The 26,552-nt window shown below is 41.9% G+C and overlaps 1 protein-coding gene and 1 long non-coding RNA gene across 3 annotated transcripts in view; one reads left to right on the top strand and one right to left on the bottom strand.

The window, feature by feature from the left end:
• The window catches only part of adcy8 (adenylate cyclase 8 (brain)), a 127,817-nt gene that overhangs the window by 60,138 nt on the left and 41,127 nt on the right, over nt 1-26,552 (bottom strand). For both annotated transcript variants that reach the window (XM_082514276.1, XM_082514277.1), the window contains exons 2-7: nt 16,964-17,113; nt 8,836-8,966; nt 8,528-8,639; nt 6,972-7,099; nt 2,089-2,247; nt 232-502 (exon numbers count right to left, since the gene is read on the bottom strand). In XM_082514276.1, the coding sequence (XP_082370402.1) occupies nt 232-502; nt 2,089-2,247; nt 6,972-7,099; nt 8,528-8,639; nt 8,836-8,966; nt 16,964-17,113 (951 nt within the window). The remainder of the gene's footprint in view (nt 1-231; nt 503-2,088; nt 2,248-6,971; nt 7,100-8,527; nt 8,640-8,835; nt 8,967-16,963; nt 17,114-26,552) is intronic.
• On the top strand, nt 21,041-21,869 carry LOC309694316. The gene is made up of 3 exons (XR_014272850.1): nt 21,041-21,080; nt 21,506-21,551; nt 21,647-21,869. It is a non-coding gene; the product is annotated as an uncharacterized lncRNA (long non-coding RNA).

The following is a 26,552-nucleotide window of genomic DNA, read 5'->3' as shown; positions in this document are numbered from 1 at the left end:
AAAGAGACGAGACTCCCATTCATCATAAGGAAACATTTGAACCCAGAAATGGGGTCATTATGTCATTAGCTAACGAGCAGATAAAATTCATTCCCCTCCCCCGAACGTAGAATTAAAGATAACAGTTTAATCATCACTGCAGAAGAAGTTTGCTGCAAAGACAGACATTCTCTGGCAGGGTGATAAAGTGCATACATCATGACCTGAATTACAAGCAGTGGCGGGACTTACGTTCTCCTTCCCCACGATGTTGTCAAAGGGGAGCTCGGGGCTCCACGAGGCCTCGTTAAAGGTAGCGCTGCTGGCTCGACGGTCAGCCGAGCTGGCCGCCTCCTTCATGATGTCCTCCGGCAGGGAGAGCAGACTCTCCTCGGGCTGCTTTATCAGGTACGTCTCGATGTTGTGGCGGCGAAGGAAGTCGTTGCGGTCCTTCCCGTGGCCTTCCTCCACCTCGTAGTCACCGTTTAAACAATCCAGAGCTGCCTTAGAGATGTGGATCCTCCTGAAATGGAGAAAAAACATACATATTTAAAACATCTTTTGCCACTTTAGCTCAGTGGGTGAGAAGGTAACCACAGGCCACAGTGGTCTGGGTTCAAGTCTGACCCACAGTCCTTTGCTTCGTGCTTGCTCTCTCCCCACTTAATGCCTGCACTTACTATCCAGTAAAGATAAAAAATGGCAATATATATATATATATATATATATATATATATATATATATATATATATATATATATATATATATATATATATATATATATATATATATATATATATATAACATCATGCCCAAAGGGAAAGAAGTATCCCTAGATACAATGTAATCATGTCGCTGATTAGATGTAAATCCATAATTCAGTTCTGGCTTTGTCTTGCTTTTGTCTTCTGTTTCCTGTACTTTGTGTTTTATTGTGTGTGTTATTTGTGGTCTCTCTATTCATTTTCTCTTTCCCTTCACCCACCCAGCCAATCGAAGCTGCCCCTCCCTGAGCCTCATCCTATTAGAAATCTTCTTTCCCACCATCACATCAAGAGCAGCTCATTGGAGTTCTCTTGCTAAAATTGCAGGATCTTCCCTTACATGTACTCTGAGATGACCGCTTTGACTAGAATTCATTTGAACTGAAGTGAATCCATGACATAAATAATTCCTGTGAAAAACATTTGCTGTTCAATGTTTCACTTTCTTCACCAGGTACTGATTTTTTCTTGAGGATCTTTTTTATATTGTGAGGTCAACACCTACAGTAACACAGAGAAAATCCCAATGATCAGATCACACCTGTGAGCAAGCACTTGCCTACAGGGGGAAAAACTCCCTTTCAACAGGAAGAAACCTCTGGCAGAACCAGGCTCAGCAACCAGTGGAGATGCATTTAGTGATGACTGGAACAAAATTCCACCTCAGATACACATTTGATGAACATTACGTAACATATGGGCGACAAACATGAACGTGACATGAAACAAACACTAATGTAGAATGTAACATCACATTCACAGGAGGGTGATGAATGTGAAAAATCAAAAGAACTGGGATTTATAGTAAATGCTTTTTTAATACATATAGATGTTAATAATCACTATATACATGATGATGCTCGAGCTCGATTGGCCCACCTGTTAAGGAGAAGATACATACAGACATGTATACATACAGACATAGACATACAAATTTGCTTCCGTTCTAATTTGCAGCACGAGGTGACGGGTGAAAAAACGAGTCAGATTATATAGAAGTTTATGGGAAAAGATGCTTGCAGGAAATGTTAAATCAGTACTTAGAGAAATAATCTGCCTTTTAAGGTCAAACAGGAACAACAGGAACGTGAAGATTAAAAAATTCCCATATTATGCCACTAAACTATCCTTTTAAAAACTATATGAGGGTGGATAAAAATAAATGACCGAGGGACTCAGCATAATCGCATCTCCTGCTCGGCTCTGGCCATGACATATCTTTACCAAACATCCGTTTGCTTTCTCTGGAGCCATGTTTTATGTGAGTGAATTTTCCGTCTGTCCACTGCCAATAATCCAACTGGAGATAAAAACAGCCACAGAAAATTCCTTCCGTTTCCTCACCCTGGGATGCCTCCAGACTCCAGCTTGTTGGCGATGTCCACATCCCAGGACCAGACATCGAACTGCCACTTCCTGAGTCCCAGCACGCCGCACAGTACCGAGCCGGAGTGGATCCCAATACGCATGTCGATGTCGTGTTTCGTCCGTGATCTCACGTATCTGGAAGAAAGCGGGAAAAAAGCGGTTAATTTTTGGCATAGTACTCTTATATAAATCAGGACTACGGCGCTAAACTAATGTACTGAGAAGAAACGGAGAAAACTAGCCGATTTTTGGCAAGAAGAACGAACAAACAACAGACAGAGGTTGCAACTGACTGGCTAGCCGCTCCATGTTTGTTAATACAGTGGAAAGAGAAGATTAGCTGTACAGCTTTGCTTTATGCTAGTACAGGGTTTACTGACGGCTGCAATAAATCCCAAAGAACGGGAAAAAAGAACATGGAAGTCTTAGGTTTGTAAAGGTTTGTGCTCTGGAAGAACAAGACCAAAATGGAGAAGTTTATCCATAATGTAAAGCACAACATTTAAAACTAACCAAACACCCCATACCAACGGTCAGCACGGTGGTGGAGGGCTGACGTTTAGGACTTGTTTTGCAACAACAGGACCTTGGCACGCCACAGCCCCTAGAGTTAAATGCCATCGGTCTCAAACTGCAAAGATCACAAGAAAAGCAGCACATCTACAAATCTACAGCAGAGTGGCTGAAAAAGAAACGAACCAAGGTTTTGCAATGCTCCACTCAAAGACCTCAATCTGACTGAAATGCTGTGACACACTGTTGAGAGAGTTTAACTAAACTCAATGAAAGGAAGTTACGTCAAAAAATCCTCCACACCGATGTGAGAGACTGATACAGTCATACAGCTATTAACGCTAAAAATGCTTCTAGAACAGGGGTGGGCAACTCCAGGCCTCGAGGGCCGGTGTCCCTGCAGGTTTTAGATGTGTCCTTGAACCAACACAGCTGATTTAAATGGCTAAATTAGCTCCTCAACATGTCCTGAAGTTCTCCAGAGGCCTGGTAATGAACTAATCATGTGATTCAGGTGTGTTGACCCAAGGTGAGATCTAAAACCTGCAGGACACCGGCCCTCGGGGCCTGGAATTGCCCACCCCTGTTCTAGAAGATGCTGAATCATGCTGTGAGCTCATGCACTGTTTCTGCATTCTGGCTTATATGAATAATTAGATGGTGAAATCTGTCGTGTGTTACTGTTCATCCAGGTGATATTATCAGACCTGGTGAGGACCAGATTATTTTTATTGTGTTATTATATGTAAAATCATGACAGATGATGCCAGCGTGTGATTTAGCTTTGTTGACGTAGCTGATGTACCGTACTGTACGTACCTTGAATTTTAAAAAAATCACAAAATTAAAAGATTTGCTCTGTGAATTTAGATGAACCAACAAATCTTATCCCAGAATTTTTCCCCCATGTAAAAAATGTTGACACCCCTCAACAATGTTTTGGGCTTCCCCTGACTGCACACCAGGCATGTAGTCACTCCCAGATCCATTTACAATCACAGTCCATTCAAATACTCCCAGAAATACGTTTCAAAAGTTACCTGAAACATGTTTAACTGTTTCAGAATACAAAATAATATATAATGTGGTGTGTAAGTGGACTGGACCACTTACATGAGCATGAAAATACAATGAAAATAAAGCGTTGTGAGGCTGTGAATAAACTGAATTAAGGTTATGAAGGTAACAATGGATGATTTTGAAAAAAGTGTAAAATTACACGCAGGTATGTATATTTGAGTTTAAAAAAGCTGATCTAATTGACTTCAGGGGCACACGTCTGGCATTAATTTAAAAATATTTCAGGGGTCACTTTGGGTCGTACTGTGAAAAACACTGACGGCATTAATTCAGCAGATTAATATACATGAAACTGACCTTTGGTGAAACTAAAGAAACACAGAACACGGAGACAGATAATGCTGCCAGGCAAACACCGTTCAAATCCACCAAGAAACGAACACAAAAGAGTTCAGGCATATCTGTGGCACTTCAACAAAAGAGGTAAAACTGTTTCTGTAGACTCGTCGCACCTGTTAATAAATTACTTTCTCATTTCGTACTTTATTTTTCCCTGAAACACAATAAAAGCAGGACAGAGTGCAGCTGATAACAGCCTCCGAGGAGCAGACAGGCCTGTCACGCCTCTTCCTCCCTCCTGGCGTTATTTCATGCTTCATAAGAGCCGCAATGAATGTGAGGTGAAAGGCATCCTGGGTGTTTGTGACAGGTGGTTAAAGTCAGTCAGCTGCTAGACGACACCTGGAGTAGAAATTAACAAACAACCTGCAGCTAACAACGAAGAGGAGGAGGAGAATGAAGATGCTGTGATACTGTGTTGACTCTGCCAGGAAGTTCTTTCCATATATATATATATATATATATATATATATATATATATATATATATATATATATATATATATATATATATATATATATATATATACATACACGTCACCTACAAATCAAAAGGTTGGTAGTTCATTCCCTGGCTGCTCTAGTCCAAATTATCCTCAGGCAACATAGCGAACCCCCGAGATGCTGCCGTCTAAGAGAGCACGTAGAGCACAGGTGTCGAACTCCAGGCCTCGAGGGCCGGTGTCCTGCAGGTTTTGGATGTGTCCTTGATCCAACGCAGCTGATTTAAATGGCTAAAATACCTCCTCAACATGTCTCAAAGTTCTCCAGAGGCCTGATAATGAACTAATCATTTGATTCAGGTGTGTTGACCCAGGGTGAGATCTAAAACCTGCAGGACACTGGCCCTCGGGGCCTGGAGTTCAACACCTCTGACGTAGAGGCAGAAAATAAATGCTTGTGTAAATGTGTGAATGAGATGCGTTGTATAAAGCGCTGTGAGTGCTGACGTAGAGTAAATAATAATTAAGACAACAGATTTTAATGGAAATCTGTGGGTGGCATCTGGAAGTAGCAGGGCTTCTTCCCAGACTTTTGTCCTGATCATCCCCAATCTGTAAGTTTTCCGCACACACCACATTCGACCTCGTGTCTGCAGCAGTAAGGGGGTCTCCTGTTCTTTAATCAGTTAAAGGGTTTTTGTAAATATCACAGATTTTAAATGGAAAAAAATGTATGTAGCCTCTGTGACACCATCCTTTGTTTCTGGACACCACAGTTTGATTGGTGATTTATTTCAAACATGTAAACAATATACAGGTACATTTAGAAAAGAAAATAAGAGAGAGAAAAAAATACTATACCAAAAAAATCAATACATTTCAATATAGCTCCCGTTCTGATTAATTTACATGTTGAAAGGGGTTTAAAACTGTGTTTGTGGTTCGGCTCCATCATGTTAATTTTTTTATTAGAAATATGTTTGGACATGAGGCTGTCGGCTAATAGCAAGCTGTATCTATAAGATGTACAGGCGACATGCACAGATGTGCTACTTAGTGCTATGTCAGAGACGAGTAACACACGAGGATTTCACTCGCTAAAACTGGAGCACAGACTTCTTAAACAGGCCGTATCACACAGGCAGGCATAAACCTTATTATATGGTAAATGGTAAATGGCCTGTATTTATATAGCGCTTTACTAGTCCCTAAGGACCCCAAAGCGCTTTACATATCCAGTCATCCACCCATTCACACACACATTCACACACTGGTGATGGCAGCTACATTGTAGCCACAGCCACCCTGGGGCGCACTGACAGAGGCGAGGCTGCCGGACACTGGCGCCACCGGGCCCTCTGACCACCACCAGTAGGCAACGGGTGAAGTGTCTCGCCCAAGGACACAACGACCGAGACTGTGAGAGACTCAGGTAATTCTGTGAACACGTCCTGCTGAGGTTTCAAATCAGCACTAACAGCTGATTAGTGCTAACAGGAGCAGGTCAGAGGAGATATACTCGCTTGTGTGTTTTTGTGCCTAACAAACAGTGCAGTCTGTCTCCACTTCTGTCCCTGCATTCAGCTGTAAACACCTTCATTTGAAAATCCCATCTTCTCGTCTATAGCAGTGTTTAGAGGTAAACACACCTACTGTACATTGTTAATGACTGAGTAATGTGAGGGTGACAATATGTCGAATTCTAAATATTAATTTGTAAGTAATGAAATTTGAAATTAGGGGGTAGGAACAGGAAAAGTGTAAACTTCATCCTACTCCTTTTTGAGCATAGACATTGTGTAGACAGAGATATTCATGAAAACGTGTTTTTAAGTTTTTTTCTTATTTTTTTCTTGTTATTTCAGTTATATTTGCATGTTCGAAATAAAATCTAACCGTCTAGGTAACAGAAAAACTGTTAGCCATGGATGGATAGAACAAACTATCCATCTAAGAAGACGTTGGCAGTGTTTGGTGAACCAGACAAACTTTTAGTTTTAGATTTGTGTTGAGTCTTGACCTCAACAAAAGACATGAGGAAGACATATATTTATCCAAGCCTGCCATCCAAGAAAGACTTTACAGTACAGGGAACAATCTGATATCCAACATATTAGTGCATAATCTGCAAACCAGTGATCACTCTCGAAATTAGAAACCAGAATGAATTTAAAAAAAATAAATTAAAAAGCTCTGGCACTGTTACTTAGAGAAATCAAAGTAAGACAGGAAGATCAATCTATTGCATGGACATGCATGGCTTCCAGCTTCCAGTGAGTCAGTGGACTGACCAAAAACATACTGTAAAAGCAACACAGGAGTCTTTGATGGAAAACAAGTGGTCTGATCTGAAATCAACTGAACTACTGTTCACCTATTTAAGGTAAAACTAAAGGCATAAACAACTGATGACAGCTGCAGTAAAAGCCTTTCCCTACAACAAGGAGCTTTGTTAAAAAGAAAGGACAGTAGAAGAAGACAGCACCTGATGGTTTTGATCATGCTGAGGCCCATTTCCACGCAGCAGTGGGCGTGGTCCGGCCTAGGCTCCGGCAGACCAGACACACAGTAGTAACAGTCTCCAAGGATCTTTATTCGTAGACAGTGATGCTCCTGAAACAGACAAACACCATAACCATAAAGGCAGAAAACCTAAGCAATGAAATAAGAATTAAAGATCAGTAGAAATGAGAAAAAAAAGGAAAACACAGAAAACATATCAGGTTATCTCTGAATTCCTTCTCTGACTGTGAAATTGCGACCGCCCAAGCGTGACAGTCTGAAATGTTCTGCAATCTAATATCAGCTGAGTCGTACACAGTGGATGTTGAATCAGATATTCACTGTGTTGTTTTGAATAAATATTTATTCTACTGGAGCGTCTTTATTCAGTTTTCATGAGTCCCGACAGCCATGAGAGGCTGTCGCAGAAGAGATGAGCTCTGGGCTCCAAAATCATACACGCACAATCAAACAATGTGGAAAAAGAAGAGCTGCAAAGTCTATTCTTATGCTTCATTTTCAGTAATTATTTTTATACAACTGGGAAAATAGTTTTTAGTGATAGCCTGCCACACAGAAGCAAAAATTAAAGAGTTTATGTTACCATTTATGGTGTATGTGCATGTATTTTTAACCAGCATCTTGAATGGTACACTCTATTGCCAGAAGGTGGCAGTAAAGGAGCTGAGAAGCTATCCTTGCAATTCCTTACCAGCTAGCTAGCAAGATGCAAGTTTGCCACAACAATGCAGCTTATTGCAGCTGCATTTATAGAACTCTTTAGCATTTAGCAAGGTTAATATACTACAATAACAAAGAGAGAACCCCAACGATCACATGATCCCCACGAGCGACACCTGGCGACGCTGTGGAAAAACACCTCCCTCATCCACAGTGACATCCTCAGAGTTTGCTTTCACTTAACCATAAAGCAAGTGTTCACAAACTATATATTGGGAAAAGTGTTTCAATCTAAATATTGATTGAACATTATAGGATCTATGAGATTATCAGTTTAAACTGGTCGCCTTTAAAGCTGACTTTCACTAAACAGTTCTATCTAACACAGTTTACCAAATATTTGAACAAAATTTGAGTCCCATCGTACAAAAAGTCTCCACATAATCAGCCATAAGTCATAAGATCAGGTGATGTAGTGTTTGACAGATGCGGCCCGTGGCTGAGGTGAGGCATCCAGACTCACCCTGAGTCAACGCTATGAGTCAACACACAACATTACAAATGTTGGCCAAGCTGGCGTTGCTGTTTGGGCCATTTTCAGAGGAGGTTCATAAGATAAGTGAAAGTAAATCAAAAGTTAACCACAGACAGGTAATCAGCTGTTAGGTAAAGGTTATTAACCTGATCCAGAACACACTGTTCCTGGATCTGCTAAGAGGTATCTCTAAAGAAATGTGATTTATTAATCCTTTAATGCACAGATGAGCGAATATTTTTAATGGGAAAATAAATTGATTCAAATCTCAAGACTAAAATCAGATTATATGCACATATGCATTTGGGATGAGAAGCTCTTACATGTGCGAGGCGGTCGAAGCGTGCAAAGAGTTCATTCAACATTCGCACCAGCTCCTGCGCTGACAGCGTCGTGGAGAGGTTTGTGAAGCCTTTAACATCTGCGAAAAGAATGCTGAATAAAATACGGAAATGTCACTTTAATATCCAGCTCACTTCTTAAAAGTTATGATACTTAATGAGGATGACATTTTCTGTGATGTCAGATTTTGCACATTTTACGTAAATGTCACAGTTTTGTTCTTAAGAGCAAAACCTCTCAAATGTCTTTAATCGGGGCACACACAGGTGTTTTGCTGTTGGACCCTCACCTGACATTCTCGTAGCGGTGGATGTAGATTCTGTGAAACTGATGCTGGAGGTGTTCGTCCTCTACATTTGTCATGTCGTTGATCATTTCCAAAACTACAAAACGAGGCAGGACTGATAACACCAGTCGTTCCTGTTGGGGAGAAAAATGAATCATCTCATCGCTTTGAAATGACAAAAAGACACAATACAGAACAATAACATAACATCTGCATATACCGACAAATCACAATGTGTTAAAAAAACATTGACTATTGAACTGTTTTTGTGATTGGCACTTCCAGCCGTTAATTTGTCCACAGGGAGCAGACTAAGCAGAGGTGTTCAGATCTTCCTCTCCCCTGATGCCTCCCCCAGGTCTTTCAGGAGGACTCTGATGCTTTCCTAAGACAGACGAGACACTTCATCTGTCAGCTGTCATGCCTCGGGTCTGCCTGGGGTCTCCTCCCAGTAGGAGCTACTCAGAGCCTCCTGAATGATCAAGCTCCTCACCCTGTGTCTACGGCTGACCCCAGTCACCTCTCAGGAGAAGCTCACCAACACTGCTATCTGCGCTCCTATTTCTTCTGTCACCACCCACAGCTCGTGACCAAAGGTGAGGCCAGCATTGTTCACAGGCCGGTACATCAACAGCTTCAGCTTCACAGTCAGCTGCTTGAATAACAACAAATATCTGAATTCTACTTGAAGCCTTCAAATCCAGAGTGGACGGTCTTTTCTGAGCGAACCGGGTCCTCGGATTTAAAGGCGCTAATTCTCATTCCAGCCACTTCACACTCTGCTGTAAACAACCCTCGTAAAAGCACGAGGCCATCACCCCATGAACCACAACTTTGAGTTTTATTAGCTCAAACCTAACAGTCCAACACACTCCTGCAGCAGTTTATAGGCAAAGGTTTGTCCTGGGATCTCCCCAACCTTACACGGCAACATATGGAAAACAGGAAGTGCTGAGCCATCAGCTGATGTCAGCTTGCACTGAGATGAACGCTGATCAGTGTGAGTTCTTCTAGTACAGCAGCATCTACGTCCAGAAACACAGGAAGGAAGGTAAACTCTTCACATCATTACTTTAGATTGTTTCACTTTTAAACTAAATGCTTTGAACTACAGCTAAAAAGTGGAAACAGCCTTTTTTATGGATAAATTCAAAAACTATGTTTGATGTATGTAAATGTTTCAATAATAAACGAGAGAACATCAACAGTAAATTATCGAAGGAACAGAAATAAAGCCTTTAAAAAGAAATTACACGAGGGGCTGTGTGTGTGAGAAATGAATTAAAAAAGATGGCTTGAGCTCTGCCAGCCTAAGCTCCTCGAGCAGGATCCTCCAAAGCCTCCGCGCTCGCAGGAACATCACAAGTAAACGAGTTTGTGTTGTGATTTTTGTACTGACACGGTGCCACTTGGCTAAAGCAGAAACAGATTTGGAGTGGGAGCGATGCAGCATCCCTCAGGATTCTTTTGGCCTCGGGGAGCCGCACCAGAGCCAAGCAACTGCTTCTTTCAGATACTGAATACATTAGAACCAACCAGAACGTCACGTACAGTGACATCAGTACACGGCACGCACATGCTCAAAAGCCCTGCAGGTTTTTTGGAATATTTTACGCCAAAGGGATGACAGAGGGACAAGTCTAATAGCTGGAAAGGCTCCGAACGAACCAGCTGGCCCTGTTCTACATCTTAAAGACTCACTGTTTAAAAACACGAGAGGAAATCTGCACGAGGCGGGAGATTAGTTTTGCTCCCAATCTGATAAACAAGTTGAAAGAAATTTTGCACAGAATTTTGACATTAGAGCGGCGATCTGCCTTTTATTCTCTCTGGTGTGTCTTCTGGTGAGATTTTCACTGGAATGAATTTGTGATAGAGACTAAAGTGATATTCCATTTGAAGAGCTGTAAATCTTGAAGACAACATGATGGTTGCACGTGGGCACATCATGTTCTTTCATTACCATGAATGCACACCGCGCTTCACTATGACTCAGCCCCACATACAGCACTCTGCTGTTGGAATTACTCACCAAAGAGCTCCAAATATGGATTAATCCGCAACTGCAAACAGTTCCCAAAAACTCTACGACTTGAAACACGGGCTGAGGGAAAATATATTTATATTTGATTAGATACATTCAAATACGCCAGGATACTACGAATAACGGGGCTGCAAGGTCGCATGATAGGAGGCGACCTTTCTCTAAGTGGCTGCAGTCACGCTTGGAAAGATTGTAAAAGGTTTGCAAATAATTGGTGTTTAATTTATAAATGAGCACAAATGTTTCCATCAGTCTGAATGATTCAGTCTATGAGCTCAACACGAGGGGACTCAACTGGCTGCCAGCTGGTTGTATTCTGGTTTATATTCCTATAGAACAGGAAGGCTGTGAAGTGCAAATGTAATAGTTAAATGTCAATTTCTGTTAAATTTCAATTTCTGTCTATTTAGACGGAAGCAGATATGTGATTTTCAATGATTTATCACTGTATTTGCTGTATTATCAGAAACAGATTGCGTATAATTGCTGGCTTGACCACATTCAATCACAGACTGATAACAGACCGACTCCGTTTTATGGCAACATTTGTTGGTTTTAGTGACAATGTTGCCATTCTTGATAATCTCATTTGGCACCAAAAAGAAAACACTGAAGTGAGGTAACTTTATCTTATTGGATAAAACAGGTTTTGATACATTTTAACTTTGAGGATGTAATTTGCAGTAAAAAAAAAAAAGGTGATAAATTGCAATATATTTTAGTCCAAATACTCAGCATATTGCAAAATGTAACAAATCACACTAATATTGACAGAGTCAAGTATTGTTTTAATATTGTATCGTGAGGTGTCTGGTGATTCCCACCTCGACGTTACACTAGATCGTCTATAATTCTCTGAGAACATTTGCTGTCATCAGCTTGCACGGTTCCTCTGCAGTCACAACTGTAAGACAGCACACTTGTTTTTCTTCCCTGCTTGGCTCACAGATGAGTTTTCCAGTAAGAAATAAAAATGCAACCTTATGTGCACTCAGTGAAGCTGCATGATGCTGTCTGAGAGCCCTGGAGAGCCTCTTCAGACCCCGAGCACAAGTGCAAAGAGAGGCTGGCTGAGGCTGGATAATAGCAATGAGACGCACAGAGAGAGGGAGATAGCGACACCGTCCTCTGCTGCGATCACAGCAATGACAACAGTTCCATCGTTGCTGTAGAAAGAGATGTAAATAATGAAGCAGCGGTTATACAAAGATTGTCATCTAATACGTAAAAACAAGCATCGGAGCAAATTCTAACATAAAAATCACCACAATCAGAATAAAGAAAACCATCAAAATATCATGAACTCTAATCATTTTGAACCTTAACATACGATAAAAAAAGTTGGTCCAGAGGAGGGAAAATGCCAGTCCACATCAGCTGTTAGCTTAGCTGATACACATCCAAACGGTACATCTCTATGGAAAATAATGTACATGTTATCCTAGCAGTCCCCACGTTTGTGCATCTGCAAGCCACTTTGAAACCCACATCCATCCAAGCTCCCAGCTAATCACTGTTTCATCTGTTGTCATGGAAACCTGTTCACATCTAATCAGGTGGTCTTCCTGTTGCATTGATTTAATACCTTAATCAAAAAATTACTCTTCAACAATTCTTTATTTCTTTTCATCTTTTTTATGACACTTTACAACTGTCGTCTTCATGATAACAAACTTTTAAAACTGGGGTATCGTACTCGTCTTAGCTCATAAGTGGGCTGGACCAGTGAAACCAGTGCATAACGGTGCACAGAACACACCTCATACTTTACATTGTAGCCTCCCAGCATACAGTGAGCTGTACCAGCACCCCGAACAATACTTTTTATTTACATAACTAATCACCCTGACACAGTTCAGAGGGGAAAGTCCTGAGTGGACCCAACAGCAAAGCACTGACAGTTGTTAATGTTATGTAGTATTTTTTGCAAGCTTATGGCTGCAGTGGCAGAAAAAAACAAGCTAACTAAACCAAACCTGAAGAGCAGCTGAAGTATCCAGAGGTAAACACTCACACATGACAGGAAGAGATACGATGCAAAAATAAAAAGGGGTCATAACAAAAACAGAACCCCTTATCTTTAGCAAAGAATAATAACATATTGATAATTCATGCATCCAGCTACATGATCACTCAAAATCTCAGCTATATTGTTGTTTATGTTTCAGTCACTGGGATCCTGCAGCTTGTGATGGAGAGCAGAAGCTGATTGGACAGCTCATCTCTCTGACACACCACTGTGGACGTGACCATCAGCTGAGTGTGAAATGTGTAAGAGGAGAGCAGGTGCTTGTGTTGTTGAGCACGCACCGCCCCCTGCTCTCGGCACGCCTCTGTTGTGCTGTTGTTTTTGTTGTGTTGGTGTCTGTGCTGGAAAGCAGAGCAGTGCATCCACAAATTGAGGTTTAGACAGACAAACATTTCAGTGAAGCGTTGCTAATTCTTCGGCTGCTGCGTCGCAACCAAACGCCCCGGGCTTTGGTGGTGGAGTCTCACTGCAAGAAATGTGGATTTTACAGAGTCGTCCTGAATTCAGACTGAAGCTTTGAACCCTGCAATGTGTCTGTGCTGCTCAATCACACGTCAGCCAAACTCCTGCTGCAATCACACAAGGAGCTCCATTTGAGCAAATAGTACCGCTTCCTGTCGCAGTACTCTGGGATAAAATATTACAATATAAATTCTATTAACTACATTATGTTTTGGAAACTCTATCAGCAGCTCTTCTCCCTCTCTTAACTCCTTTTGCCATCAAGACAGTAATCTTAGTTCCCATGTTAAACATAAACAAAAGAAATCTGCTGAAATTTTCAACTTAAGTGGAATTTCCAAAGACAGCATACGTATGCTGAATTTAGGTATTTTAGCATCACTAATTAACCTAACCTTGGACTGTGGGAGGAGGCGGGAGGTACCTGGGGAGACCCACACAGGCACAGTGACAACATGCAAACTCCACAAAGGCCGCTCATTTACAGTATTTGTACCCGGTTAATAAAGGTAAAGTAAATTTACAGGAGACAGACTTTGACATATATTCATCAAAGTACTCTGTGGCAAATAACTGAGCAATATAATCAGCCACCTCTCCTGTTAATCCTTATCCTGCAGATAATCTTGCAGCTGGTGTGAGATTATCTGGAGGATAAGTAGGAAAAAAATAAGGAAGGCTATCTGATTAGCAGTGACTGATCTTTCCAAATAAGAGCAAGGGGGTTTTGAAATAGTAAATGAATTGAGAATGCCGCAGTCATCTCAGACACATAACAAAATGTTAGAAATGCTAAAATCTTGTGTGTGGACAGGGGGCTGCAGAGTGTTTGCTCCACTGGACAGGGACCCTGGTTTGGACAGCTGAGAGCCAGCGGACTCAATGTCAGATCAGCTTTGAAAGTCATTAGTGAAGCTTGATTTTAGCTGAAAGCTGAAGCCCTCCAGCAGCTCACTGACAACGTCTGTCTTCATTCAGACTGTACCAAAGATCCACATGGACCTTGTGGTGGATTTTCAATGTAAAGGCTAATTTATAGGGCAGCACGGTGGCACGGTGGTGAGCACTGTTGCCGCACAGCAAGAAGGTCCTGAGTTCAATTCCACCATCAGGCCGGGGTCTTTCTGTGTGGAGTTTGCATGTTCTCCCCGTGTTTGCGTGGGTTCTCTCCGGGTACTCCGGCTTCCTCCCACCATCCAAAGACATGCAACTTGTGGGGATAGGTTAATTGGATCATCCAAATTGCCACTAGGTGTGAATGTGAGTGTGAATGGTTGTCTGTCCCTGTGTGTTAGCCCTGCGACAGACTGGCGACCTGTCCAGGGTGTACCCTGCCTCTCGCCCTATGACAGCTGGGATAGGCTCCAGCGCCCCCCGCGACCCTGAAAAGGATAAGCGGAAGCGAATGAATGGATGGATGGAGGCTAATTTTGAGTTCATCTGTATTATAACCTGCTTATTACTGCTTCATTAATACTGTTTTTCTTTAGAGTTATTACACTGCAGCTGTCAGGGAAACATCCTTTCATTACTCTTGTCAGGAACAGAAAAATATTTTTTAGACAGCCAAATGTTAAGCTTTCATTTTTGAGGATCTGATGTTGTCCAATGTTTGCTAAACTAAAACTCTAGCAGTGCACCAGTCAGCAAACACCATCTGCGTGTCTTAAACATTTGTGAACCCTAATGCAAGACTCAGGAAACAAGAATGAACATTAAGCATTCTCAATGCTTAAAGAATAATGATTCTTTAAGTCCAGAAAATCACAAAGTCCAGAAAGTGTTTACAAAGCGCTAAGGCACAGACGCTACAACGCTGACGTAACAAATGACAAGGGAAGCGACAGGAAACAATAACAGAACCCTAATCCAAAGGTAACCTAAAATTCAAAACGAATCCTTCTAAACTCAAAACCTTATGCGGTGTTCACTGTTTACTGATCAACAACAGGAAGTTTGTGAGTTATCTAAAAATATAGATATTGGTTTTCTGCTTGCAGCAGTATGATCCAATCTTCAGTTCAGTTCGATTCAGGTTTATTTATATAGCACCAAATCACAACAGCAGTCGCCTCAAAGAGCGCTATAATGAAGACCCTACAGTATTCTGGAGAGATGCTGTAACCAGAAATGTGCCACTATGTTCCTGGAACACATTAACAGAAATAACAGAGCCTGATTGGATGTCATTACACTGTTCTTTTCAGGGGCGGGGCCCTGCTTACTCCATTACAGCCAGCCCAGAGCCTTCCAGGAAACATGACCACTGTAAAAGCTTTCTGTGGCTTCTCAGAGCTTCACTGTCCACTCCAGCGCATACACAACACTATCTGCCACTGTGTGTGTGTGTGTGTGTGTGTGTGTTTGCTTATGTGTGCGTGCCTTCTGTTTGTCTGACTCACAGCGCGTGTGTTGTCTTATTAGATTGCGTGTTAAGTGTGTGTGGAGCAGGGGCTGCATGCACAGAGACACAGTATGTGTGACAGCATTGAATCAATGCAGCGTCCATGTTTTTCTGCTCTCAGAGGACTCGTTAGCGGTGCTGCTAACACTCGGCCCTGTTAGCTAAAATCCATAATTTGTTTTGATTCTTTTTTTAAAGTCGCCTCACGCTGAGCTTCAGCATCAAGCAGCAGAGGGTGAAAATGTGCACTTCACACATCATTCTGCTGTAAATTAGAGGATTTCGTTGCTGCTGTGGTGCACCAGTGGTTTGTGAAGGTCATTTAGAGGTCACTGCCCAATATCTCTCACTGGAGTTCAAACAGGGGTCAACCTGAAATAGTTTCAGCAGCGGCGTATGAACTCTCACTGAGCAAACAGCACTTAAACAAGTCTACAAGGAGCATTTAGCATGCTAGCCATGCACACAATAGCAAGTGCTAGCATGTTGACGGTATTGAGGTACGATTTGCTCACATTTAGAATGCATATAAACCACCATGATGGATTCTCAACACTTCCAATACTTCAACCACAGATTCAGAATTTGTCTGATGTGGTGATGGTGTGCATCAGCTCGAGCACAGGCCGGAGACGCGGGATTAGAAATGAGTACAGCAGAGGGACAGTTTGAGCAGTTTGGAAATGAAGTCAGAGAGCCGAGACTGAGATGGTTTGGACATGTGCAGATGAGGGATAGTGGATATGTTGGGCAAAGCATACCGACAATGGAGCTGCAGGGCAGGACAGAAAGAGGAAGACATCAGAGACGATTCAGGAGGACATGCAGGAGTTCAGAGGTCGTTAAACTGAGCAAACAGCCTGAGTTTAATCCTGGGTGTCCTGAATATCTGAGCCAAACTGTGTTCCAGTCCATCCAGATTGTAAAGCGAGCATTTTGACCTGGTGGTGATACTAAAGGAGTGCAAACAGCTGTCCCTACAGCCCTGCTGCTAGCACTCACACAAATCTTCAAACCTGGCTCTGAACACGCATCCTAAACTTGCTTTCATTCTTTAAGTGTCTTGTGAAAACACACAGAAAAATTTAACTGCTGCAAATGTATTAAACAGAACACAGCACAGACAGTGACTAACAAATCATCCGAAGCTTGAAAAGTTGCAGGAGGCAAAAAAAACTTGTCTGCGGCTCACCTGTCTCTGGTTCTCTGTCTCGAGTCGCAGCCGAGCTTCGATGCAGCGCCGCGTCTCAAGGAAGGCCTGACGCTGAGCACGGTCAGACAGGTAACTGATGAATATCCCAGCAGTGTTCATGCACATGAACAACACAGCCTGAGCTGCTATCTAGAACACACAAAAAGAGAGGATTAGGAGATTTGCTTGTTGACACATTTTGGAGTGCAAGAACCAACATTCAAAGCTTCTTTGTTTATATTTACAAATATTCTGAGGCAATTTTATGTCTTTATTAATTAGGCTGAAAAGGGGGAAACATCTGCACAATATTTTTCTCCAACTAAATATTTAATTCTAAAAATATTTATGAAAAGAAACATTTCAATTTGTAAGATCTTCATCAAGCATTTATCAAAGAGAAAAAAAGAGCATCTTTTCAAATCAGTGCAAAACAAATATCAGGCAAAAATCACAACAGACTTTAAAGCAGTTTGTAACACAAAATACAAACTATCATCTTATATCGATTATCTTTGTATTCAACACAACAACATTGAGGAAAATCTTCAGCTTTTTGCCCTATTCATCTAAAAAATAAGAGGCTGAAAAGCAAATTAAAAAGATTGCAACGAGAAAATCTAATCCTTAATAACAACTAGAAGAACTTTATCATTAAAAGTTTTTCCTGGAGAAACTTCAATCCCAATATTAGTGAGGACGTTTCATAAACGAGACCTGTCGGCTGCCAAGTATAAATAAAGTGTATGACTGTAGAAATAAGTGACGTCATCACTGATGCGTCTCACAGTAGATCGGTTACATTTAGCAATGCAAGTTTTCAACCATCTCTGAGTTTTTCCAACATAGGAAAAACCACGTGGGACTTTTAATTACTGTGACTAAAGAAATCACTGAAAGGAAGTTGTGCACATTGGTATCTGCCATTTAATTTTTTTAATTGTAACAATAACTAGAAATATATAGACGAGAGAGAGAGAGAGAGAGAGAGAGAGGGGGGTGGAGGCCGACATTCAACAGAGGAACCCTGCTGATCTCCAGCTGTGTGATCGGGGAGGGGGTCCTACCGGCATCACACTGGAAGTCACATGAGATTATTTTCACACAGAACAAAATGGTCCTTTACAAATGTGCCACCGTAGCCTGACGAGTCCACAGGTACTGAAGGCTAACATGTGGAACTGCATGGAAACTGACAAACTCAATGAAATGAATTCAGATCAAAGCTTTAAGTAAATCAATAACACTGTGACGTCCCTGTCGCATCGAGTTGGTTTTCTATGGTTTTTCTGTTCCGTGTCTTTTTCTCCACTTGGTTATCTTGTGCTCACTTCCCTTTTTTTGCACCTTATTTGATTTTTTTTCTTGCCAACTTTTTGCAGCAGGTCCATATTTTTCTTTTTGAGACGCATTTTACAGCTTTATCTGAAATGCATTTTTTAAAATAAATCACTTTAGCAAAAAGTTATATGAAGAGCTGTACAGAGGACGCCATGACCTCAGAGTACTTTAAGATGCATACATAGTACTCAATAAAATATGATGGCCCGAGGTGATGTGACACGATGAAAGGATTGTTTGCTCGCTGCAGTCCCCGTGGTGTAATCTGAAGAGTTGTGACGGTGCTGCAAACTGTCACAATCTCCCTTTATGTTTGTGGTGATATGTTACACAGTCTGTCACTTATTTTTACCATTAGAGCTGGATGTGACCCAGGAGCAGCATCGAGACTTCATGCAGTTATAAACTGAGAGAGGCACATACAGTGAGATGGTTTAAAGGCCTTGTAGGCTGGAGAGTTTGAAGGGATTTGACGTCACACTGACGTCTGTCATGGGCAAGAAATCAAATCAGTGAGGGGAAGTCCAGAAAAACTGCAGGAGCGCTGTCAGGTTTAGTTTTCAGTCACAATAACTCGTCTGTCAGAGATCCCTCATTCAAACAACTTTTATCTCACAGTGTACAAATGATTTCTGTTTACAGGGAGCAGAAGCAAAAATAGAGCCACTACTGTAAAAGTTGGTGACAGCCACAGTGATGTCAGCCATTAAGAGCTGAGCACTTTCACTGGCCTCATCTTTAGTGTTTTAAACCATATGTCACTTGTCAGGTGAGCCCAGACAGGTACTGATCATCTGTTACACCAATGAGCTTTCAACCACCAGTACAAGTCAATGATCTATGACATCTATTTAACAGCAATCAGACCGTCTGGTACTTGAGCAGGTAAGAAAGGTGCTAAAACATTAATTCTGGAATGAGTGAACATTCAAACTCCTGCTTCACATGTACCGATGTCTATTCACCGTCTATGAAGACCTTCTAAGGACTGATAGTTCCATTAGAATAAACTCAAACATGTAATATGTATCAGTAAATTAGGTTTTCGCAGAGACGTTTGTATTCTTTCAAACACTTTAAATACTCTGAGCTCTGAACTGTAAGAGCTTTAGGTTAAGTGCAGGTTAAACCAATGAAGCCAGTCTGACATGTACATTAATTACATCATGACTATGTTTGGATAAAATATGTTTAAGATATAAATACATATTCAAATGAAAGATTTGTAAAATATTATGTTATGTCTATGTTTTATTAGGGCTACATAACAAGATAAGTCAGTATCTTGATTTGGCTATGAAGGAATCCTCGCCTACGTTAGCTTAAAGCACTAATTATTCATTTTTGGCCACTTGGGGGCAGCAGAGAGAACTGATTTGGACTGGCAGGAGATGCATTAATAATAATCATTTGAAATTGTGTTAATCTTCTCTCAATGGGAAAGGTTAACGAGTTCTGCAGAACTGATCGTGCTTCTCTAACTGAACTCTCATCCATTACATAAAGTCTTTGATCCATCCTGATACAAAAATATTGATTCATGCAAACTTTAAAGCACTCTGCTCTGACACCCAACAGCAATCCAGAAATTCAGAACACTGTAAGTCTTTATATGAAAAGCAACTCTGAGTACAGAAATGTGATGATCTGTAACTGGAAAGGGAGCCAAAACTGTACATTTTCATGTTTCATATTATGCGTGACTGTAATTTAGATTTATGAAGTAATTTCATTGTAAAAACGTATTTAACTATGGAAACAAAAAGCGTACTCGCTGAACAAATGAATCTACCGTTAAGGCAGACTTGAATATAGTCTAAATTTAAAAAAGGAATCCAGAGAGCAGCTGTGTAACATTTAAACTAAACTCAAGCGTCTTCTTTGAAATTTCTGTGAAAGATGACAGTATAAACACTGAAAGCTTTCATCAGCTGTGAGCACATAAAGTGATGTAGGGCTCGGCCCGTTAAAAGCATCGGACGTCGGGCTGATGTAACAGTAAGCAACACGAGCGTGTTCCTGAGCAGCACGAGGGATTTCACCGCCGCCTGACCAGCTTCCTCCTACCTGCTGGAGCTTCACATGATGCAAGCGTTAAAAACACTCACAGAGGAAAACCCTTCACAGCTTTCACCCGACTTCCACAAACAGCTCTTCAAACAGGACAAGGATTTCTACCTGAACTGTTTTGTTTTTTTTATCATACTTCAGTTGGATGACACAGTGTTTATTTGTTGTACTCTCAGAGGGTTTGTGTACATGGGGAGTAATTATAGTCACGGGCAAGTCTGGACAGGACTCGAGCATCTGCTACCCTCTACAGCAGGGCTGCCCAATCCCAGTCCTCGAGAGCTACTATCCTGCAGCTTTTAGATGCATCCCTACTCCAACACAGCTGAATCAAATGAATGGCTTGTTATCAGGCCTTTGCCAAACACGATGGCATGCTGAAGAGGTAATCAAACCATTTGATTCAGCTGTGTTGGAGTAGGGATGCATCTAAAAGCTGCAGGACGGTAGCTCTCGAGGACCGGGATTGGGCACCCCTGCTCTACAGTATCTCTATAAAGGTCACACAGGACGGCTTCTATTTCCTCACACAAAGATTACCATGTAGAGTACCTGCAGGATACTGATAACACCGCTGATCCATAAATCAATATTATTAGCCAGGTTGATGAGATTTGTGCCTTTTAACATCTTCAGACAAATTACCAACTGGAAAAAGTGGTACATCTCCAAGGCCCAGAACTCCAGGATAACGTAATAATGGACTGTATGTAGAAAATGACATTATGTTTCGAGGCCTGTTGCCATTTAGTTTTTGGGTTTTTTTGTTTTTTGATGTTTTAAATCAGGGCTGGATGGGACTGAGAGGCTGGCAGACATCCACCATAAGGCCTTAGCCTGGTTTATGATCTGCTTTAACATGATTTAGACTATGGAAACATGCTGTACATGTAAATCATCAGGAACGTGTTTACTGAGGTCATCATCATGCAGGCACATTTTTCTCTATATAGTCTACGGTCTATACAGGTTTTAGCCCTCTGAGCTCATCATCGGGATGACCCCGACATTAAAAGATTCTTTGTTGTGTGTCACTGTGATTATTGTTTTTGTCACCTGACTGGAAAGACTCTTCAAAAATAATCAAAATGACGTATTCCAATAACATCAGCGATGACTTCGACCTTTCAGGGTTAGCATGGTTCCAGCTTCTTGTGCAATCTCGAGGTCGTCTAAGGTTTGTGTTTATGTGATGTATAGTGTGTGTAGTCCACCAACACAGATGCCTTTACTTCTTTAATTTATTAACAGATCTTCTTCTTCTTTTGGCAGCTCCCTTTAGGACCACAGCGGACCATCTGCATCACGTTCACCCTTCCTCCAGTATGCTCGTCTGTCACTCCAACCCTCGGTGTCCTCCTTCACTACATCCACGAACCTCCTCTGAGGTCTTTCTCTCTTCCTCCTGCCTGGCTGCTCCATCCTCCACGTCCTTTGTCCAACATAACCACCGTCCCTCCTCTGCAATTGTCCAAACCATCTCAGGCTCTCTGACTTTAACTCCAAATCATTTAACCTGAGCTGTCCCTCACATACCAGATACATTGCAGAAAAATAAACACACTTCAAAAAAGTACAGAATGAATTTTAAGAACATTTATTGTGCAAAACTTTTTTTTAAATAAATGTTACTTTGGGTGTTTCAGTTCAGCTAAAATGTTCGCAGCCAGGTACCTCGCAACATGGATCGAGTGTCTTAATCATATCGTTAAAGCCGCTTTTCTCCACTCTAAGAAACGGCACCACAACTACACGGTAATGGCATTTGTGATATCCACCGCTGATTTGTTTTCTCAGTGCCTTTGGTGTGCAGGGCCACTTTTTTCTTTCCATTTAACTGAATGGGTGTTTGTGGAAAGCGCAGTTTTTGGCTTTCCTCATGTTCCAAAAAGGTGCTCCGTTTAAAGGTGATAAAACAAATTACTTGTATATCCTCTCTTCACTATTACTGTCTGAGAAACCGTCCAACTTCGGCAAATCGTCCTACCCGTATTATAATTTGACGGCGACTTGTGACTAATACAAACCCTAACATAACCATAAGAAATATTCACAATGGGTTAAAAAAATGATTTAAATTTGGGGATTTTGTTACCTACGGAGCCCCGCAAGGGACATGGGAGAAAAAAACAATTAAGATGGACTTTTGTGAGATCTTGCAAAACAAACTCGGGATCTCGCAAAACTTTTAGCTGCATTCTTCGGAGGCCGCGCCGAGGCACGATGTGCCGGGAGAGCGATGTTCCTCCCGGCTGTAGTAGGTCTCGACCTCCCGTTAGCTTCGACATGGTGGGTGTCAGATCTCCGGAAACGTCGCAGCACTTTTGCAAATATGTGATGTCTTGTAAACCGAGCAGATATTTGACGTTTATACAGCTACATTCACGCCTCAAAATATCTTAAAAGTTTATTTTGTGACCCAGAAAGAGTAATATTACAACTAAGTAGCTGCCACCATAGTTGGAATTCAACTTTTGTGAATTCCGAGTTTCTTTTGCGAGATCTCGCAAAAGTTCATCGTAATTTTTTTCTCCCATGTCCCTTGCGGGGCTCTGTAGTTACCCGCATGCGCAGCATACGTGCATAAACAAGGGGTAGGATGGTTTGTGAGGTAGGATAGATTCCCAGAACACCGGCATAATATGCAGATGATATTTTTCTGCTCAACATCCGACTGCTTAAACCCAAACCAGGTCCATGTGACCGACGTCGCACCGGTCTTCTTTATGAGCACCTCCTCCTCCCTCCCACCTGTAAGCTCCATGCTTGCAGCCGCTGCCATGCTTTCGACCAAAACAGGCGCAGTTTGATGACACCATCAACATGCGCTATCGCGGTAGGACGGTATAGTCAAAATCTCTAGCGTTGGCCAAATTGATATCATTTCTACCGTATACCGTTTATCCCACCGGCCCACCCCTACCTCTGATGTACTCATGTCTAATCTCGTCCATTCTGGTTACTCTCAATGAAAATCATGACATCTGCAGCTCAGCCTCTTGTCCTTTTATCAGTGCCATCATCTCTAAACATACATCAGAGCACGTCTCACTACCACCCTTTAAGCCTTTCCCTTTCCCTCCTGTTGATATCTTTCTGCCACAGATCACCCCACACTTGGCTCCTCCCACTGCACCCCACCTGATAGTGGATATATTAGACACAGGGTGCTGAATGTGGAGCTGCAGATACATGCACATAGTGAAGAAGCGTTGCAGTGACAGAAGAGGAAGATGAAGAAGAAGGTCAACGAGAAAGGAATCTGAACAACACCACATTTAAATGTTTCTTTCCAGCTTAGATGAGTCTCATTGACACAAAGCACGCTGTAAATCAAAGTGATCAAAAAGCTTTAAAACCGTTTCATTGCTCCCCGCCTGTCTGTCTTTTTCAAAAATAAAAGACTGAGAGCTTTTGCTCCCACACTTGAGGCAGAATTGTGTCACAGATGATAAAAACCTCAAAAAGACAGTTCGGTGTCCTCTGTCGCTGAGAGAAGTGCTCTGCCGCTGTTTTCCTCTGCAGTGAAATTGCTGCAGTGAGAGCACATTTCAAGAGGAAAAAATGGAGCATGAAGAGGGGATTTTCTGATTTCTGGTGCTTTTCACAGCAGGGTTGCTTTGCAGAGAGCAAGTTGACATTTCATAAGGGTGCTTTTCCCAACTGCCCGAAATCCTCTCCATCCGTCTGGATTGATCTGGATGGATTGGTGTTAACAGAGACGAGAGCCTGGCAGAAGGAGGAGGTGGTGCAGAATACTGTAAATTCCCAAATAAATAATGTCTGGCATCCATTTAACCTCCTTGGATAATATATACAATGAATAATTACTGTCATTTAGTTAACTGAGGCTGATGTGGTTTTCACATTAGCACTACAGCCCTGAACCTTTCTAGACCAAACAAATGTGTGAATGTAAATATCCAAGTCGGTCATTACCCTGCCAACCCCGCCAATGTCAAATTTAAATCCAACAAAGCAAAGGATCTGATCTGAATCTGATCTTGAACAAAAATAGAGGAAAACCGGCTCAGAAAAGACCCGAAGGACAGTCAGAAGTACGTTTCACCTAAAACAAGGATCTGTTTAAAACGTAAGAGACGCGGTGGTCAAACAGAGCAACACGTGTCACTATCTGGGACCACATCCTCAGTTACGATGAGCAATGAAGGATGAAGGTGTACTAATGAGGGGCATGAAAATGAGAACAGCAGGTATTGGTGAAGAGGGCATATATAGCCTGAGGCTGGAAGGGGCGTGAATGAGGTGTGGTCCCGCTCCTGAAATTCAGATAATATCTCCATTTAAAAGAATAATGGTAAATTCCCAGAAAATACATTTCAAATATACCGGTGACTGCCACTGGTACCCCCTCAGCCTCCTAAACTCCTACATCGTCTCATTCCAGAGTTAAGACATTCACAAGATTATCAGAAATCTTGACCTTTGACCTTAATGTCAAAGTAACTGCGATTTGAAACCATTCTTGAGTTAGTGCATTCATAAACTTGGGTCTCCATGCCAACTAGCCACTCACCCGCCCGGCCAAGCCCAGCAGGCGATGACAACTTCGCATCAGCCTTTTAGGATTAAGGGGTAAAAACATAAACATTGTACTGTACTCTTAACTAGCTGCCTCGAGCTTTGTAAGCAAGTAAGTAAGAGTCTGAGTGTGCTGGACGAGCTTCAAAGTTTAGTGTCAAACTCTGAAGCTTCAGGGTTTGCACCAGTAAAGACTTCAGGACTGGTTGCTGTGATGGGAGGAGGCGCTAATGTAGCACCGCACTGTGTCACACAAAAGGAGCACACGTGCAGCTCCACCACCATGACGGAGAGCTGTTGTTCTCGTTCACTTCCAGCACAAAGAACAAGTTAAAGAAAACGCACTAAAAGAAACGGGTGAAATATATTCCCCTGGTTCTATTCTGACTTTTTTACCATTTTGAAGGCTTCTTTACAGATTTAGTAACTTGTTTTATATGTAAAAACTGATGTTAACAGTAGCCTAACTTAGACTCCTTAAAAGTCCTTAAAATACCTTAATATCACTATTAAAAATCTACGCTCAGTATCAGGGAACATGTATATACTGCCCCGTAATAACAGGTTCATTTATGATTTACCTTGTTAATATTCTTTAAATGACACTCTGAGTCTATCATTAAAACAATACAGAACACAGGATGTGAAGCTGTCTCTGGCTTCAATTCAGATCCACCTCGGTGCTTTCTGACTTCAGGTCTCCAAATCTCTGCTTATATAAGTTGACCAGCACTGACTTCCCACCTGATCATCATCACAAACCGCCTTAAATTTCTAGAATCTTTCCATCTTCAGCAGCTTTAACATGCTGCACACCATTCTGCACAACGAAGCTCAAGCATCCAAGAAAACCAACGCTCCCACATTTAAGGAAAAAGGAGCCTTTAAGCTTGCATTCGCTAAAACTTGTATAAATTTCTCGTCATTAATTCAGTTGATTCGACCCGCCTCCGCTTCAAATACTGCAGCAGGAAACCCTGTGTGGAAAAAACCTCCTGTAGGCACTTTCACATTAAAAACTGAAAACATGTAGGAGTATCAAAGGCTTTTTTCCTTTAAGCGACACACACACACATGCAGTGCCATCCTTCTGCCAGTCTTCTCCCCCGAGGCTTATCACTGTATCTCACAGAGCATTACGGTGTGTTACTGTGCGTTATTGTGAATCTCTCCCAGGACGCTCTCAGCATTGATTCAATTTCTTGCTCGGCCCCCCCCCCCCGAAGGCCTCTGCTCCTCCCACGGAGACAAAAATTAAAACCCCCGTAAGCTGCGGCAGCTGTGGCGGCATCCATGTTGTTTTGGAAAAGAGCAGCGCCGGTTTGCCATAAAGGGCATCAGCATGGAAACCGCCGGTGCACTCATTAAAGGGAAATGCCAGTGATGTGGATGTTTTTAACAAGACCTCATTAGGAGCGCTGGGCCGGGAAGAGGCGCTGCTTATAAACAGCTACATGGAAAATAATCAGGCAGGGTTAATATTAGTAATAATTAACATAATGTCTTCAATTTGATTTAGCCGTGAGAAGGGCCGTGCACCGTGACAAATAAACACACATATCTGTGTCTTTGACCGGCCCGCTCATGTCTGTGACAGGCGTCCAATCTGGGAGCTCGCCTTTCAGTTCAGTTCATG

The sequence above is a fragment of the Aulonocara stuartgranti genome, assembly GCF_965226115.1.
Source record: "Aulonocara stuartgranti genome assembly, chromosome: 18".
NCBI classification, from domain to species: domain Eukaryota; kingdom Metazoa; phylum Chordata; class Actinopteri; order Cichliformes; family Cichlidae; genus Aulonocara; species Aulonocara stuartgranti.
The sequence above is the reverse complement of the archived record's forward strand: the minus strand, read 5'-3'. Positions and strand labels throughout refer to the sequence as shown.